We start from the raw sequence: 18,549 nt of genomic DNA on the forward strand, positions 1-18,549 counted from the left end.
ACCGAACAGCCCCTGGCTTCCCTCCATGGTAGTGTCTAAGCTGTTTCTTCGGCCTGGTGTTCAGTTTCTGCTCTTCAGGGGCACAGACATCCTGTCCTCTGGGATGCAGGATCCACAACCACTCCTCCTCTCCACCCCTCCCCCCCAATCAGAAGGAATGGACTAAAGGCCCAGATTGGAGCACTGATAAGAAAACCACCCCTTTTAGCACTTATTTCTTTGCCTTGGAATTAACTCTTTCAGAGCCTGTCTCCCAGAGTGGCCAACCCTGGGTAGCAGGGTTGGAAAGAGTACCTTCAGTCACCCAAAGCACTTAGCACAAAGCAGGTCAGAGTAACTAGCCTCAGTGCAGCAAAAGGGTCTGGGTTAACCCTTTCAACCCCAGCCCTGGATTCTCCCCAGGCCTCAAGCATGGTGGAGTACTCTAGGGATTCGGACCATCCCTTCCCCTGGGTGCCCTTCACCTGAGTCAGCGGGGCTCCCAGGGGGCTTCTCTCGCTCCTCCCACTTCAGTCCCTCCAGCTACCCCACCCCACCCCCGCGTGGCCCCTCCCCTCCTCCATCTCCAAGAGCCCTGAGGGGCCGGGGCGGAGCGTCTGGGCAGCGAACTAGGAGGCTTTTAGGCCAGCGATTGCTTGAAAAGCGCCGCCACCGCTTAGGCCCGGGGCAGGCAATGGCAGGGGACGTGTGATCTCGGACAGTGAGAGGGCCACTGCTATCATGCCCGGGCGCGCGGGCGCCGCCCGGTTCTGCTTGCTGGCTCTCGCTCTGCAGCTACACTGGCCGCTGGCGGCGTGCGAGCCGGGACAGACCACAAGTAAGTGGCAGCGCACAGCAGGGTCGTGGGGTGGCTGGGGTGGGTGGCCTGGGGGTCTGGGAGTCGCTCTTGCAGGCCTGGAGCTCCGTGACCGCTATCCCTGCTAGCTCTGCTACTCCCCGGGGCGTGAGTGCCGCTACTAGGAGCCCAGGCTTTGTTCTCATGCGGTGAGCCAAGGGAGGTAGTGGATCGGCTGCGCGCACTGAGCAATCAGAAAGCAGTGGGTCCTCTCGCTGCTTGCCTTCTTCTCTCCATCTCCCTTCCCTGTTTTCCTACTTTGGGCTTCTCTTTCCGCTGCTCTCCCCGTTTTTGCTGTTTTCTCACGGTTGATCATCTCCGCTCCGCCTCTCTCTCATCGCTGTTTTGCGCCTGCTGCTCTCGCAACCCCGGAGCATCCCCAGAGGAGCACCCCAAGCATCCTATGCACAATGGGTGGGGGAGCCACTCCCTGGGATCTTGCTGGGAGTCAAATGCATGGCAGTGGGGTAGAAAATCAAAGGCTTTCAAGAGATCAGGGTAAGGTAGTTTACTGGGTATCTCTGGTTGTACACTTCGCATCCTTGCATTGGCAGCGGCGACCCTAATCTTAGACCATCAAAGGGCCATGCACACCCATTACACTGATCGTAAGCTGAAGTTCACTACCGAGAAAGCAGACATGTATAGGTACAGCCCATATTGAAGACCTCCTGACACTGGAAACAAGGACTCTCATTCCACCTCACCCAACGGCCACCTCCCCTTGGCCTCAGTTTCCCCATCTGTGCAGAAAGGGGGATGGGCCCCGCGCTTCCAGTTTGGAAGCTGGAAAAATGTCTGTTTCTCACAACTGTTTTCCCAGTCACCACTCCCTCCCGGGCCCCATCCCTCAGAGGCTCTCCTAGGATTTCGCGGAAGAGAGGGTCCCGGAGGGGCAATGCCTGGCTTCTGTCATTCTGACCCGGGAGAGCTTAGCTTTAGCTCTGCAGCAGCTGGAGAGCTGGGCTGACTCCAGAGGGGGTGCTTGCTGTATCAACCGTCAGCGTTTTCAAATCAGGCTAGTGACGCCCTGTACCGGCTGGGCAGGCTGCATTCCCCCCCTCAAACCCCCCCCCCCCAGCCTGACGCAAGGGTCCGCCTCACCCCCATCCCGTACTCCAGTCGACAGAGGAAGCCTTTTTTCAAAGCTCTTATACCAAGAGGGAAACTGAGGCACAAGGGGCTTCACAGAGGAAGGAGGAGGGTCTTCCTTTTGTTGGAGTTTGGGGTTCCTTGAGAAAGAGGGAGCCAGGTACCGTTCGTTAGTCTGATTTTCCAGTCTAACACATAAGCAGAAGGGCAAGGAAATCAAGCTTCACTGGATCCCGAGTCACAGAGACCACTCAGGCAGAGTCGCTGTAGATCTGGGAAGAAATAAAAATCTACAGAGTAGTAAAATGACTTATGATCCCCAAATGAGCAGTTGCTATTAATATTTTGCTTTCCCTCTTTCCTGGTTTCCTGTGACTATATACAGATGAATTTAGACACATCACACACACACACACACACACACACACACACACACACACACACACTTTAAAGGTACTTCCCAAATCATGACGTTTTCCAAAACTATGGTTATAATGACTGCAAGGTCTACCAAGGGACCACAGACATATAATTTCCCCAAAGTTAAACTCCTGGCTCTCGGACAAACGCAACAAAGATTTTCCTCCCACTTAAGACTTTCTCTATGAGGTGGCAGAAGCAGCTGCTAAAGCTGGTTAAGAATCATTAGCAGAACCCTAGAGATAAGGGAGTTGATGTGGTGGAGTCCTGCGGATGAGACAGAGTCACGTAATTGTTGCTTATCTCTTCCCTATCCTGAAGGCGCTGGCATCTTTGCCCAACACAGGCCCACAGTTAGTGTTAGCGTTCACCGAGTGCAGGCCTTCCATCACAAGCAAACAGAGCTAGAGATAACCTTCCCTTAGCCAAGTCGCCCATCCTTTTGTTAGACGGTGCTCCAGAGCTGATGCTGGCAAGACATCCCACGTGGGGCTTGCCTTATTTTCAAGTTATGAGCCACTCTTTGTACACTGCATTGTGTTCTTAAACTGTACTGTGTTTAGACTTGAGACTGCTTTCAGTCCTTTTCATGATCCTGGGACCTTTAGACATTCTCTTAGACACCGCACAGCTCCTTTTGTCTAAGAGTCTAGATTTATATAGGGTTAATAACTCAGAGGTACTGAATATATATGTGAATGTATCTATCCCTTCTGATTTGTACCAGCGTAAACGAAACCAGGGAGTTTTTTTTTTTTAAGATGTATTTTGATTGCAAATATATCACATCAGTCTTTTGAAAAGGAATTTAATCAATGGTCATCCCACCACTACTCCAGCCATCTTTAAACTTTCTTCCCTGAGACAGGATGCTGTGTAGCCCGAGGTGGTCTTAGAGCTCACTATAGCCAAGGATGGCCTCTTGCTGGGATTACACGTGTCACAATATCCAGCGCAGCTATCTTTTATATCAGTCATGTGATGGATGTGGTTGGATTAGAAGGAACAGAACATGGGAGGGCTCAACTACATCCCTGGGAGTCTTTGGATTTACCCCGTTTCAGAGACTTAATTTGCTCAGGAACCGGGAAATTCTCGATCAGTGTTGCGGTCTCCCGTTCTTGGACTTGGCTCTCCTGTGGGTTCTGCCTCTTTTCTTGGGAGCTCACTGGCGGCCTCCAAGGGTGCCGAGAAGGGAGAACTAGGTGTGGGAAGGTCTGGAGACTAGGGAGTGAACCACAGCTGCAAACTTGCCAGTAAGCCGGTCCAGTCAAGGTTAATGGTTTGCAAGTGAATGCTCATGGTTTGCAGGTTGGGACCCACGTCACCTTTACTCTTACGTGTGTCCCTGTAAGACCTCCCAGGGAGGTGACTGTCGTCTCCAAAGAGAAAATTAAATCTCAGTGGTAACCAATGTGAGCGCAAACCTCTGATTATACCCAGAATTCCACCCCTTCATCACTCCCCGCGACGCTACCCCAGTCGGAGCCCTCCACATCTCTCACCGGGGCTCCTGTGTGCCTCCATCCATCCTGCCTTCCAGCTTCTACTCGGTCCCTATTCCCCTCCCCCACTCTCCACTCAGCAGGGAGAGTCATCTTTGAAAACAAAACTACTACAGATCATATTGCTCTTGTGTTTTGAGGCATCCAGAACCTTCTAAGTCTATTTATGATAAAATCCAGCCCCTCTTCACGCCTTTGTGTTATTACAACCGCAGCTGTCTGGCTTAGCACGATTTACGAGACCATCTCCCCTTCCTTGCTTGCCATATTTACCAATGTCCTCTGACTTACTGGACTATTTCCCCTTCCTGCTAGTTCCTTTTCGAGGTCCAGCCCATTTCGGCACTTGTCACTCTTTGCTCTTTCCCTAGTTTTTTGCACCACGGTCTTTCCTTTGGTTCCTGGGGTCTCAATTAAACACCACCAGTACTGACCATCCTGTTTCAAACAGGCCCCCTGCTAGGTGTCGTGATCTGATTTTTCTCCAAGGCAGTTACCATCACCTCAGAATATCTGTTCATTTCCTGTCTCCTGGCAAGGACACAGACCTTGTTTGCCTATCTTTATCACTTTGTCACCCAGACACAGTAGATCCCAGCAGGTCTTCTGATACCCCTGGGCGGAGCACTTTCCAGGCAGCAGTGATTGCCTCAGAAGTGGTATGGAGCTGTACTTGGGCTCTGGAGCAATATGCCTGCTCCTGAGTGCCTGGGGTGTGGAGGTCTGGGATTCTTATGGTTGTGCTATCTTGTGTTGGCAGGAGGAAGTCAAGAAGGCCCTCAGCTACAACATGAACTTGTAATACCTCAGTGGCAGACTTCAGAAAGCCCGGGGAGAGGAAAGGTAAGACTCCCAAACACTTCTGTTGAAGAAGCATGACAATTCTCTTACTGAGATGTGGGGCCACCCAGGTATCACCATGGCTTCCGCTTCTGGCCCTAACCTTTCACTGTGCCAGTTTGGGATATCTTAGCAGCGACTTTCCTTCACTTTATGGCAAACTTGTAGACCATTCCCAAGCCCTTTTCATTGAGAAAATGAAAACTCACAGTAACACCGACACAGACTGGGGCTGGAGAGATGGCTCAGCAGTTGAGATCACTTTCTGTTCTTGTAGGGGACTGGGGTTCAGTTTCCACCACCCACATGGTGGGTCACAACCATTTGTAAGTCCAGTTCCAGGGGATCCAAAGGCTTCTGGCCCCTGAGAGGGTACCCGGCAGGCACATGGTGTTCATACACACACACACACACACACACACACACACACACACACACACATACACACACACATATATATGCAGGCAAAACACTCATGTACACACGCAAAAAATAAATCTTTAAAACTACTGATACAGATTAAGTGCAACTTTGTCACAGATCTTGATTGGAATTTCTGTTTTGTTTATTTTTGTCTGTTTGTTTTCTGAGGCAGGCTCTCCTGCAGCCCAGGTTACCATCTAACGCACTATGTAGCCGAGAATGACTTCGAACTCCTGCCTCCATCTCCTGGTTCTAGGATCACAGGCATACACTAGTTCTCTTCTGAGACCAACTTGGTTGTAGTTTACAACCTGTAGTCCCCTACTTCCCGCTTCCATTTCTTGAATGCTGAGATTACAGGTGTGTGACACTCAGCTAATTTAGTAAGAGGCAAGATAGGGAGCTCAGATTAGGTCATGTATCTTAAAAAAATCCTACAGGTTCCTTGAGCCAGAACACGACTAGCAAAATGCACAGGTGTTATCAAGGGGATTGGAACATGGCCAAGAACGGTAGGCGTTCTTGGTTCTAGTTCTAAATGACTAGAAAGGGAAATCCAATTGTTGCGTGACAGTTACCTGTTCTGGGATCTTCTACTTTACAAATGACTTGCACTTCCTCATTCATAAAATCAGTTTTAGTGGGAATAAAGAGGAACAGAGTTGTGGAAAAGGGCCGACTTTTTCATTTTTTGCAGAGTCTTGCTACATACCCTATTCTGGCCTCTGATTTGAGACCGTCCTGCGTCACCTTCCCAGTACAAGGATTACAGGAATACACTACCATGCCCAGTTTGAAGGACTGGTTTCTGTGGTCTCTGAGGGGGCCAAATGGCCTGTAATTTATTGGGCAACAGATAGGAACAAGATTAAAGCTGGGGAAAGACTTCAGACAATTGTGGCCCTGGAATCTGGAAAGATAAACAGATGCGAAATGCCTAGAATTCGTTGAGTTACTGCAGAGTCATACAGACGTGTCCCCAGTTCACCAGCTTGGGCACAGTGAGGCAACTTACAGAGAAATTTCAGGAGAATAAAAGTAGGGAACGTTTTACCCTCAAAGCAAAGAAAAAAAAGTGCATGAGCTCATTCCATCCTAAGTAAGAAAGGCTCAAAATAGCCTCAGGAAAAGTTAGACAAATTAATAGATGGCCATCCTCAGGCAGATTGTTCTTTCTAAATGTAAGGTTTTAGGTATTTCATTCACCACCATTATTGCTGAAGAATGGATATGATACTTTTTATAGAGGCTCCTTTGTTCTCTCCAGATGTTGGATGCTGGGCATCCTCAGGAAGGGCCCGAGAAACAAAGTGGAGGACCAGATCCTGTCTTTGTTCCCAGCCATTGTCTGCCCAGAGCTTGGCTCATTGTATTCTGCAAGGATAGTCAGCCCAGTGCCTGGCACCATAAATATTTGTTGAATGAGAGAGAAGAGGAGGAAGAGAAGAGGAAAGAGAGAGTGTGTGTTAGTTCACTATGAGTCTAACTTGCATCTAAGTAATTCATGGATTTATTAGGCAGTACTTAAACACTGACTGTATATGGACTCTGCTACAGATGTTTTAGGATGATGCATGTACAAGTGATAGGCATCTCAGATGGTGTGGAGCTGCAGGGCTGTTTAATTTCACCCTAAACAGAAAGGACCTTTGGTCCTTCTTTCAGGGAAATACAAGCAGTGGGCACCTTCCAAAGCTTCCCAGAAGGTGTGCTGGTGTCCTTCTTCAGGCAGTAAAGGAGTTCCAGGAGGAACGCCGCCGTCTATAGTAGAGCTGGACAGAGAAGTGTCACAGAGCTGTGAAGTGCCGTTTCATTGTTTGGCTTGAGCTGTTCCCTGGAAACAGGGAACATCTGATCTTAAGCCTCCTGTCCGAGCACCCTCCAGAAGCTCAAGTATTTTTGGATTACCTACATAAAAATAAATATTAGTTCTCACATGGCAGATTGTGTCTCTGTGTGAGGCACATGGTATCACTTGCCCTGTGCCAGCATTCTGTTTTTGGTGTGGGCTGTCACATGGGTGCCTGCCCCTTGGGTAACGGCTTGCTAGAGTTCTGTTGTCATGTACTCAATGCCCGCTGGGGCTGTGTGTCCTTGATTCTCAGTGTGACTGGGTAGGGCTCTTACTCCAGAAGTCCCCAGGGCAATATCACAAATGGGCGGCAACCACAGTGGGCACTGGCTATGTGCTGAATCAGCACCGCAGAATCTGGAAAGTGAGTCTTTAGTGAAAGTGTCTGGGCACCCATCTGTCTCCCTGCTTCCTGGCTTTCAACCCCCCCCCCCCTTTTTTAAACATTTTTTTTAATGTATGAGTGCTCTGTCTGCAGCTATGCCTACATGCCAGAAGAGGGCATCAGATCCCATTATAGGAGGTTGTGAGCCTCTATGTGGTTGCTGGGAATTGAACTCAGGACCTCTGGAAGAGCAGCCCGTGCTCTTAACTGCTGAACCATCTCTCCAGCCCCTCAAACCCTTCTTAAGATGAGGCAACAGGGTTAATTAGGCATTGCACAAGGTACTTGATCATCAGAGGCCTTCGTGGTTTTAAAGTCCTGAGCCCAGATCACAATTGGGAAGGAGAGGATCAGGAATTAAGAAAGGGAATGTGACTGGGCTGTGGGTGTGGCTCAGTCTGTATCGTGTTTGCTTAAAGTCCTGGGTTTCCTCTCCAATACACACACACACACACACACACACACACACACACACACACAGCAAAAATTTTTAAAAAATGCAAGTAGTGTCGTTAGTTCCTTTCAGACAATCATATACTGCTGAGTTACTTTAAACATTTAAAAACTTTTTTTTTTTTAAAATTTTTCAAGACAGGGTTTCTCTGTATAGCTTTGCACCTGTCCTGGAACTCACTCTGTAGCCCAGGCTGGCCTTGAACTCACAGAGATCCGCCTGCCTCTGCCTCCCAAGTGCTGGGATTAAAGGCGCGCGCGTGCGGCACCACCGCCTGGCCATTTAAAAACTTTTGGTCCATATTGTCAAATTACTTTTCAGATGGTTGGTTTCAGTTCAAATTCTCAGTCATAGGGTCTGAGGGTGTCCATTATGATTTACAGTTTTAAATGGCCTTTGTCCCTTTTGATTTTGCTGAGGATATCCTATTTTTTTTTAATGTTGTTGTTTTTCTTCCTTTCTTTCTTTTTTTTGGGAGGGGGGGCGTGGGGAGAGGAGGGAGTTTACCCATGATGTTCAGCCTGCTCTTCATGCTTGTCTTAGGTGATCTGTGCTGGGTGTATAGTGTGTTTGGCCATTGGCAAATTGCTTATGTATGTTTAAAAAACATTTACTTCTGGACTTATAAAACCCTAATTTATGGTGCTTTTTGTTGCCACCCCTGAGGTGATTGGAGTTTCCAAATTGAGGGCTCACATAAAATAAAAAAAAAATATGAAAGAACTCACTCTGTAGAATATCCTTTGGTATATTTTGAGATGATAGCTAATGTGATGATATTGAGGGCTTCCTTTGAACTAGGCACTGTGATACATTATTTACAATTGTTTTCTCATCTAGTCCTTAAGGATCCTTGTAAGGTTGGTTATTAGTACCCCACGTGAGGAAAGAGGAAGCAGAGGTGTCGGGAGGCTTGGTAACATGTCCAGGTACACACAACCACAGATGTCATCCTGCACAGCAACCATGGGTCTGACTCTCCAGGTACTGAGGGTCAGGTCTCCCTGTGTGGACCTTCACAGGACCGCATGTACCTGCTCAGCTTTGAACCTCAGCTTGATTTTCTCTCCTTTGCTTTTTGGCTGAAAGCAGATGGGGAAGATTTGGGTTGTTTGGGGACTGAGGTCACTTCAAGCTGAGGCTGGAAAGGCTAATGAACTTCCCTCGCCGGCTTCCGGAGGATCCCTGTGCTGGTACTGTCAGATCCGGTGCTGGGCCCTGGGAGCCTCGGTCCCTGCTTCCAGGAACTGACATCCTTTTATTGTTGTTTTTAGCATCCACTCACAGCGGAGCTCAGGGTCATGGCTGAAGGGCGAGAGCTGATCCTGGACCTGGAGAAAAATGAGTAAGTGGATTTCTCCCTTCTCCTGTCTGACACCAAACAGTCAACTCGCCTGTAGTGCCAGTCTGAGGCAGGTGTCACAGTATGAAAGGAAGAAGCTGAGTGGCATGGTCCCCAAGCTCGCCATCCTTGGTCTCTGTGGGGCATCCTGCCAAGAGAGAGCTCTTCCTTGGTCTCTTGACCGCTGGGAGATGGCTGGGCTGCTTCACATCCTGCTTGGATTTCCTTGGGCTGTATTTCCGGTGTTTCTTGGAGTTCACTCTGTGTGTGTGTGTGTGTGTGTGTGTGTGTGTGTAAGGGCGGGAAGGGACTGGAAGCAGCTGCCGACCCAGCTCCAGCCCAGTGTATGGCAGGAAGTGGAGGCGAGTAGAGGAAGACAGGGAGAAGCAGGAGCAGGCTGGGCAGGGATTTGGCACCTCTGACCCTGATTCTTTCATCTACCCAAGAATCTGCTGAGAAGGGCTTTGCCCGAAGCCTCCTGGCTTCCACGGGCCCAGCTTCTCCCCAACCTCATTCATGCTGGGCGGTGGCCCAGTTCAGAAATATCCCCGTATTGATTTCCGGCCTAACTGTCTCGATTCATGGAGGAAGGGGATGAATAGATGACACCGCCTGGCTGTGGCCATCCATTGATGGCCCATTCTTCCTTCAGCCCCAGTCTACCTGGCCCCCTAGAGCTCTTCGTACTTGGCCAGGGACTCTGACGGCCTTTATGATTTCCCCACGGATGGTCTGACTTGCAGCGTCCACATACACGCTGGAGATAAGGATGCTTGGTTTGGATGGCTGCCCGTCTGCTCTTGGCAGCCCCTGAAACACCCTGGAAGCTGATGAGTAATGAAAGTCTCACTGCCAAGAAAGGGTTAGAGCAAGGCCTTCCCCATCCAAAAGGGTGGGAATGGCTGCTTGTCTTGGGTGGAAAGGGAGAAGAAGGATTTATTCCAAATTTGGGCTCTTTGGACACTTGCAGAAAAGGATCACTGGAGTCCGCAGTGTGGTGAAAGGGTAACACACCCACCGGTACAGGGACAGGGTGTTTTGTGACACTACTCTCGGGGAATTGTGAACAAAGATCTGCTTACCAGTAATAGAGCAAAGTAAGGATGCCACCAAAGTTCAACTTTGTGACCCAGTAATTTTTATAGCAACAGGACGAGGGGTTACAGATACAGACGTGACTCCAAGGATAGCAGTCTCACCAAGGCCTGCCCGGCATGGGTAGCAGCAGCTCACGAAAGCTGGAAGCCCAGGGCTCACTGCATGGCTTGCAGGCAGCTCAGGTGGTCTGAGCCTCCTCCAGGGAGCTGGGCTGGGCCGAGCCTAGGGGAGGGAGGTAGTCCTTACTGCCTTATACAGTTGAGGAGGAGGGATCTAGTGATTCTGGTCATTTCCAGGGACTTCCTTGAAGCCTTGAGTGGTTTACTTCCTGAGTTTCATGAGCTTCCCAACAGAATGAGATGTTTTCACTCCCTCTAGAGTAAGTGGTTCTCAACCTTCCTGATGCTAGCACCCTTTAATACAGTTCTTCATGTTGTGGTGACCCCCACCCCCGCCAATCGTAAGATTATTTTGTTGCTACTTCATAACTGTAATTTTGCTGCTGTTATGAGTCATAATATAAATATCTGGTGTGTGACCTCAAAGGGGGTCAGGACCCACAGGTTGAGAACCACCGCTTTACAGCAAGCGCCCTATGACTTACAGAGCTGGGGTTTACCATGGAAGAAATTGCTACATAACACAGGGCTCTCACTCTGCCCCCTTCTTCTCTCTGCCTCCGGGGCACTGGCTTTCCGCACACCAGAAAGATGAGCATCACTGCCATGTTGACTCTTTTCCTCCTGAGCCAAACGCGCGTTTCACTGGTTTGCCGGAATGTTTCCTTCCTTCCACTCCCTGGGACAGGCCTGGCTGGCTGGGTACCTGGCGTGGGAAGCGCCTCCTTGCTCAGGGCTTCTCTTTGATTCTGATGCTGTGATCCTACAAGAAAAGGCCCAGGGAGGGCTAGCTTGTGCTTGGCCTCTCTCGGGGATCTGCTTTGGTGCCTCACTGGCTCTGCCGAGTGGCTAACACTTCTTACGTCACCTGTGTCTGTCCTGTTTACCCCACGTGGGACTTGTTACCCTTAACCTTCCTCCGGCCAGCTGAATTGATGATCCGGTCAGGGGCAGATCCTTGGCTGGAGCAGCCAAGCAAGGGCCCTCCGTCCTTGTCTTTTCCTTCTATGTTGGGTCTTCTGCAGAAGATCTGGGGAAGTTAGAACAGGAAGATGTCTTAGAGACTACGTACGGAACACTGCAGTCTCACGCACAGGTACACAGCGCTGGCCTGAAGTCACTCAGCAAGTGTATGAGGAGGGTGAGTGGAAATCAGTTGTGTCCCTGGCTTCGATCTGGAGTTGTGATGTGTGGTCTAGGTCGGGCTGCTGAAATCTGGGAGGAGGGTAGTAATGGCCTCCTCATGCGGTTGGTTGTGAGGAATGGATGGCGTGGTCAAAGCATATAATGTGAGCACATGGAATTGTTAGGTATGGTGATTTTTTTTTTTTAAATTACTTTTTAATTTCATTGTGTGTGTGCCCAAGTGAGTGCGTGTGTGCTCAGAGGTCAGGGCTTTACCTCAGGTGTCGCTCCTCAGGAATGCTGCCTACCTTATTTTGAAACAAGATCTCTCATTGGCCTGGAGTTCACTCCAGTCAAGAGCCGCAGGGATCTGCCTGTCTCCCTTTATCTCCAGGATTACAAGTACCTGTTACCATGCCTGGCTATTTTTACATGGGTTCTAGGCTTGAACTGGGGAAGGCAAGGTTTCACTGAGCAGGCCCTGTTGTGGTTTTTCATGCCCCTACTGAAGTGCTAGGGATTCCTCACAGCTGCACCCTGTTGTGTGTGCCTGGCCAGCAACTCCCAGCGAGGCCCGTGGGTCTAGATATGGTGCCTGGCCTCCTTGAGCTCTGGAGGCTACAGACTGACCAGAATGGAAGCAGCCGAGCTGACCTCACCAGGTGTCCCTGGGGAAGGACTTCCTGCTATTTTCATCCAAATCGGACTTGTTGTTTTTGCACACATGTTACCAAGCTGAATTGACTCCAACTGCACACAACTTCCTGGTGTGTTTACTTCCCCAAGCTCTCTCATTCACAGTGCCGGCAAGCCCAGATTCAAAACAGCTCTGGGCTGAGGAGATTTTTTTTTTTTTCTTTCTGAGTTTTCTAGTTACTGTGTTAACATTTCTTTCTTGCAGTGGTATCTAGGGAATCTAGGCCCTGTGCTCAGACACTTCCCAAGCTCTCTATTCCGTTACCCTCCTGGTAGATTCCTTTGCTCTTCCTATCTGCTGTCGCCTGCCATGTTCCATGCACTGGTGTGTAGGTCCCCAGGCAGGTTGAGCTGTGGGGAAAAGAGTTCTGTCATCGTGGAGCTCTTGGTATAGTGGGAGGGAAAACAGTAAGTGAACAGTTACTGTACAGTGTGCCAGATGATAAGAACTGTATACAGGAAGCCAAACACTGCGGGCTCCGGAAGAGCCGGGGGTGGGAGGGAGCAGATGTTGATGAATGGTATTCAGGAATGACCTTGGGGAATTGGAGTGGAGACCTGAAGGGGTGAGATGGTATCAGGGAGAGAATAGTCAAATTCAGAGGTCCTGTAGATGGTGAGGATTTCAGCATCCCTGTCCCACTTCCTTATGTCTGCTCATATGTTGGATTCTCTGGCCTCCCAGGAGCCATGGGCAAGGGCTTCTGGGACAATGGCTAGAGGAAGGATATTGAAATTTGTTTTTCATCACTCAGAGGTGTCTGGTTTTTTCCCATCAAATCAAAGTCCTCGTGCTAATGCACAGCCCAAAATAGCAGTGAGCAGGCCTTTAATGGAATTCACACATGGAGAGAGCCTTGCCTAGAATGGTGAGGACGGTGGAGCCGGGGGAGGGGCCAGGAGATAGGATGTGGCAGGCAGCCCTTTAGCAGAGTCAGCAGCCTGGGCATCATCTTCTCCACTTTAGGCAGCTCAGGATAAGTTGGTGCCATCCCTGTGACTGGTCCCAGCTCCTTTTCTCTGGAGCACCGGCCAAAAAAAAAAAAAAAAAAGAAGTGACCCCTGTAAGAAAATGGGTACATGGCTTCAGGCTGGGTCTTGCATTCGGATGCTGTCTCTACCACTTAACAGCCTCCCGGTGGGTGTCTTGAAGCCTCAGTCCCTTCTTCACCCAGCACTATAATCACAGTCCTGCGTCCCAGAGCCACGAGGAGGCTGAGATGCTGAGGTGGGCATAGAGGACCTAACCCAGTGTCTGCCTTGTGTTGCACACTCAGTAAAGGACAACTGTTATCTTTGCTCCACTGTTGGCCAATTGCGCAGCCGGAGCATGCTCATTGTAAAGCACATAGCCGTGCCAAGGCAATAAAGCGGTAGAGGTTTGCTGCTCGCAAGGAGAGCTCAGGGCTGCCTGGTGGGGATTTTCTAGACCTTCCCTGTGCCTGTGAGAACATGGATCCTGTCACGTGCAGTCACAGGGAAGCTGATACAGAGACTCCTAGTATAGCTGGGAAGAAAATATAAGGAGATTAAAAAAATGTTTTTATTTATTTTTATTGTGTGTGCATGGGTGTTTTGCCTGCTTGTGTGCGCGAGCACCATGTGTATGTCTGGTACTCTCGGTGGTGTCAGATCTCCTGGAACTGAGTTACAGTTGTGAGCTGCCATGTGGGTGCTGAGATTTGAACCTCGGGTCCTCTGGAAGAGCAGCCGGTGCTTTTAAGCTCTGAGCCATGTTTCCAGTTCCAAGAAAGGAGATTTTACCATATTAACTGTTCTGTACCGTTACATGCCTGACTGTCATGAAAATTATACCACCCTGTCTCGGGAAAGCATTATGGTGTTATTTATGATAATATCTAATATTTGCACTTTGTATAATTTGGGAACATTGCATAGTTGTTAGGGGGTGGTCACGTGAGGCAGGCATCCATTCTGGTGGACATAGCCCTAAGTTCAGTGAGATGATGTGGAGTTGACAGACACACCCGCCCGCCCTCCTGAGCCTCAGCTTTCTCTTGTGTAAAATGGGATTTTTGTTTTGATTTGGACTTCAAGGGTCTTCTTGTATTACCTGTTTAAAGGACACTATGTATGTGGAAATAGGAAGTTCCTGCTTCAGGAGACTCCCCCTCCCCCTCCCCCGGAGAGGGCAGCAGGATGATGAAAAACCATGTCACAAACCATGTCCTTGAAGTTGGGGTGAACTGTTAGCTTAGGACTCACCAGTTCAGGCAGCAGAAAGAGCAGGAGGGAATTACAGGCTGGAAATTACAGACTGCTGTTCACAGCCTGTAATTTGGTGGCATGCGTCCATAGTATTTTTTCTCTGTGACTTACCCCTGTTTGAAGACTGCCATTTACCCAGGGGCTGTGTTTGACAAGTCTTATGTGCTGCACAAAACTTCTCTGGGGAGCTGTGGGCCCTAAGTCTCTGCCCTCTTGGTTACTGTTTCTGAGAGAGGGTCCACTGACCTGTTCAACCCAAGATGGAGTGAGCCGGTGGGCCAAATCACTGTAGGACAAGGTCACCTTCAAGAGCAAATGAGGACTGGGGATGTAGCTCAGTTCACTGAGTGCTGGCCTAGCGTGCACGAGACGCTGGATTCCATTTCTAGAAGGATATAAATTGGCCATGGTGGTACATGTCTGTAATCCCAACATCCCAGAGGAGGAGGAGGGAGGGCGGGCAGTTCAAGGCCATCTTGGCCTATGCTCTTGAGTTTGAGGACATCTGAGCTGTAGGAGACCCTGTTTCAAAAACAACCGAAACAAGCAAATGAGAAACCTTGTGCCAGCACAGGAGGACCTGTGGCCATGTCGTTTTCTCCGCTTGTCCCCTGAGCACATCTTGGGACTCTCCTCTCTTGAGTATACCCTCCTACCTTGAGTCCAAACCACAGTGACATTTAGATTTGGTCTCAAGAAGAGAGTGACAGTTGGGCAGTGGTAGTGCAGGCCTTTAATCCCAGCACTCCAGAGGCATGGATCTCTGTGAGTTCGAGGCCAGTCTGGTCTACAGAGCTAGTGCCAGGACAGCCAGCGCTGCATAGTGAAATCAATCAATCAATCAATCAATGTGACATCTTTTGATTTCAAGGGTACAAGGCTCATCAAAAACAGTTGATATTTGTGTTATTTTATGCTGTTATTATTAATGCATGTTGGGCATTTAGAGCTTTGGGAGTTGAAATACCCATTATAGCTTTTGGCGGGTTAGAGTTTTAGGGGTCTTAATATCCACCCTGACTGTTGACAATAAGCTCTCTTCACAGTTCAGTTATTATAGAAAAGGAGATTGATTTTATTGTCCTGAAACTTTAGAGTCACTCTAGAAAATGAAGTCATTTGGCATTGTTTTGTTTTCCTGCTTCTTTTCTTCCTTCCTTCCTTCCTTCCTTTCTTTTTCTCTCTTTCTTTCTTTCTTTCTTTCTTTCTTTCTTTCTTTCTTTCTTTCTTTCTTTCTTTCTTTCTTTCTTTTTCAAAAAGACTGGGTCTTACTCACTAGTCAGGATGTCACCAAACTCATGGCAATCCTCTGGCCTACTTCCTAAGTAATGATATTACAAGTGTGAGCCACCCGCCTCCCCAGCTTTCTCATTTTCTTCCTCCCCTCTTAGCCCCAGTTGGGTTGTTTAATGACAGAGGAACAGAGGAGTGGGCCAATCATCCGGCAGGCAGAGGGCTTCCTTCAACAGACGACTTGAATTACTTACTCCCTCTCATCCCCACAGTTTTCTTCCATGGAGTTCTTGTAGAATTAGTTATTCAGCTAATTCAGACAAAAGCGAGCCAAGCATAGTGCTCCTGCTACCATGCTCCATCCCAGCATCTTCTCACACCGCGGCAGACTTCAACATCTTACCTAGAGGAGAGGACACCTCCCTTTGCCCCCCTCTGCTCAGAAATTTCATTGGTTGTTGGCAAGATTCAGTTTCCTGGGTCAAAGAGATGCTGGGAAAGGCTTAGCTGGTGTCCCAGTGCCTTTAGCAGACCGTGCTTTGCCGAGTTGCATTTAAATGAATCACAGACATATGGATTACATTTCACTTAAAATACACATGGCCCAAGAAATTAAAGGATATCATACTTTAACCAAGTATTTGGCAGATCTCAAGTATTCAAAATGTTTTTGCAAAGCCTGCGTGCAGCTGGGCTCCCGGTTCCCTGCAGTTAATCCTGTGAGACTTGGTGCCAAGGAAGCAGCTGGATGGATGGGTGGGGAGGACAGAATTTGATGAGAGCTGCCTGTGGGTATCTAAACATTTTCACAGACATTTTTTTAGGTGGGAAATATGAAGAAAAGACCCAGTCCTACTCCATCGAAGGCAATGAATGAACGCATGCGTGCATATGAATTCTGAGTGCTGTGTTGGGTGCCTTGCCCTGGAATGACCTGGAAGTTCTGTTTGAGATGCAGTTTCCCTCTGCAGCTGGCAGACAGATTTGTTTCACTTTACAGTTGCCATGTTGTGCAGAAGCCCTGGCATTGTAGAACAAGTAGAATAGCGGAGTGTCTGATACGATGTCTGTGCAAGTTGGATTCTCAACCACACTTGTGCATAAGCAGACTGTCTAGTTACCATGGACTGGAGGTTTATGTCTCTTTCATGTCCATGAATTGAAGTCCTAGCCCCTTAAGGTGATGTGTTAGGTATGGCTTGGTGAGGTGATTGGGTCAGGCAGTCTCTACATTTATAACATGAGTTAGGTGGCCTTCTGAGAGTCTCCAGAATGCTCTTGCTACATGAAGATGCAGCTAGAATGAGTATCTAGGAAGCAAAGAGGCTCTTGGCCAAAACCAACTATTCTAGAATCATGAGACATTGGTTTCTGTTGTTTATAAGCTGCTCCGCTTGTGGTATTTTGTTACAGCACCCTGAGAGGACTAAGGCAGCATCATTTCCAGTTACTGGAAACAATACCTTTTCAGGGTCCCTTGTTCAAAGTTGATCTCAAAGTATTAATAATAATTAGGAGTGGTCTTCTGAAAGCATGCAGCTACACAGTTACCCAGAGTGTCAGGCAGCCTCCAAAATGGAAATGAACAAGGTGTGTGGAGGCTGAACCTCAGAGGCTCCGCCTTTAAGAAAGAGGCAGGGGGAGATTTGATCCCAGGCGGGAGATGATGATGTGACCATGTAGGCAGAGAATGGAGTGATGTATGCGTAAGCCAAGGATCAGTGGCAACCACCTGTGCTGGAAGAGGCACTTTTTCCTGGTGAAGCCTTGATTTTGGCACAGTAAAACTGATTTTAATCTTTTAGCTTCTAGAGCTTTGAAAAAGCAAGCTTCTGCAGTCTTAACCCACCAAACCCAGGAAACAAACATGACAGCATTTGCTTGTGGCTTAGAGATGACATATTGTAATATATCTACTTAGTCCAGTGTCTGATACATGTCAAGTAGGTTTTCAGTATGTGTTAACTTTATTTTTAAATTATTTTGTGACTGTGTTTTAGTTGTATGAGTGTTTTCCCTGCATGTATGTCTGTGTACCGGTGTATACCTGGTGCACATGGAGGTGGAAGAGGGGGTCAGATCCTCTGGAACGGGAGTTATAGACAGCTGTGTCCCGCCATGTGGGTTTGGGAATTGAACATGGATCCCCAGGAAGAGCAGCCAGTGCTCTTAACTGCTGTCGCATCTCTCCAGTCTCCTGGGTTAATTAAAAAATTTAAAAAAAAATTTCCTCTCTCTCTCTCTCTCTCTCTCTCTCTCTCTCTCTCTCTCTCTCTCTCTCTCTCTCGTGTGTGTGTGTGTGTGTGTGTGTGTGTGTGTGTGTGTGTTACTGGGAATTGAACTCTGTGTGTGTGTGTGTGCACACGTGCGTGCGTGCGTGTGTGTGTGTGTGTGTGTGTGTGTGTGTGTGTTACTGGGAATTGAACTTAGAGCTTCACATGCCAGGCTAGTGTTCTGCCACTTAGCTGTACCTTCAGCCTTCTTTTTTACTTTTTATTTTGAGACCGGGTTTGGTACTAAGTTGTCCAGAATGTCCTTGATCAACTGATGCTCCTACATCAGCCTCTAGCAGGGCTTCCAGGCCTGTGTCTACAGATTACTTCTAGAACAGACTTTCTGAGACTCTTGGATGATGCAAGGCATTATCAGCGAGAAAGTGACAGGAAGAAAACATGTTGAGAAACCTGTGCGGTAGTTGCTTACCTAAGTTCCGTGACAACCTCTCTGCCGGTCACTCTGCTAGAGAACTTAGGGATGAAGATAACTAGGGATAATCACTACAATGTGGCAGATGCCCACATAACAGGCCCATACTGCAGCCCTGACATGGCTGGTTAATGTCATCGCCACAGTCACTGTATGAGATATAGGGACCTGCGTTAGTCTGCTTGCAAAATGGGT

The 18,549-nt window shown here is 48.6% G+C and overlaps 1 protein-coding gene across 1 annotated transcript in view; it reads left to right on the forward strand.

Annotated features, from left to right (window-relative positions):
• Window positions 1–642: 642 nt before the first annotated feature.
• Adam19 (ADAM metallopeptidase domain 19) overlaps window positions 643–18,549 on the forward strand; it is an 89,165-nt gene continuing 71,258 nt past the window's right edge. Inside the window, exons 1-3 of the mRNA XM_059270391.1 lie at window positions 643–817; window positions 4,613–4,695; window positions 9,081–9,151. Coding sequence (XP_059126374.1) covers window positions 721–817; window positions 4,613–4,695; window positions 9,081–9,151 — 251 coding nt within the window. The 5' untranslated portion in view covers window positions 643–720. The remainder of the gene's footprint in view (window positions 818–4,612; window positions 4,696–9,080; window positions 9,152–18,549) is intronic.

The sequence above is a fragment of the Peromyscus eremicus genome, chromosome 8a (assembly GCF_949786415.1).
Source record: "Peromyscus eremicus chromosome 8a, PerEre_H2_v1, whole genome shotgun sequence".
Taxonomy (NCBI): Eukaryota; Metazoa; Chordata; class Mammalia; order Rodentia; family Cricetidae; genus Peromyscus; species Peromyscus eremicus.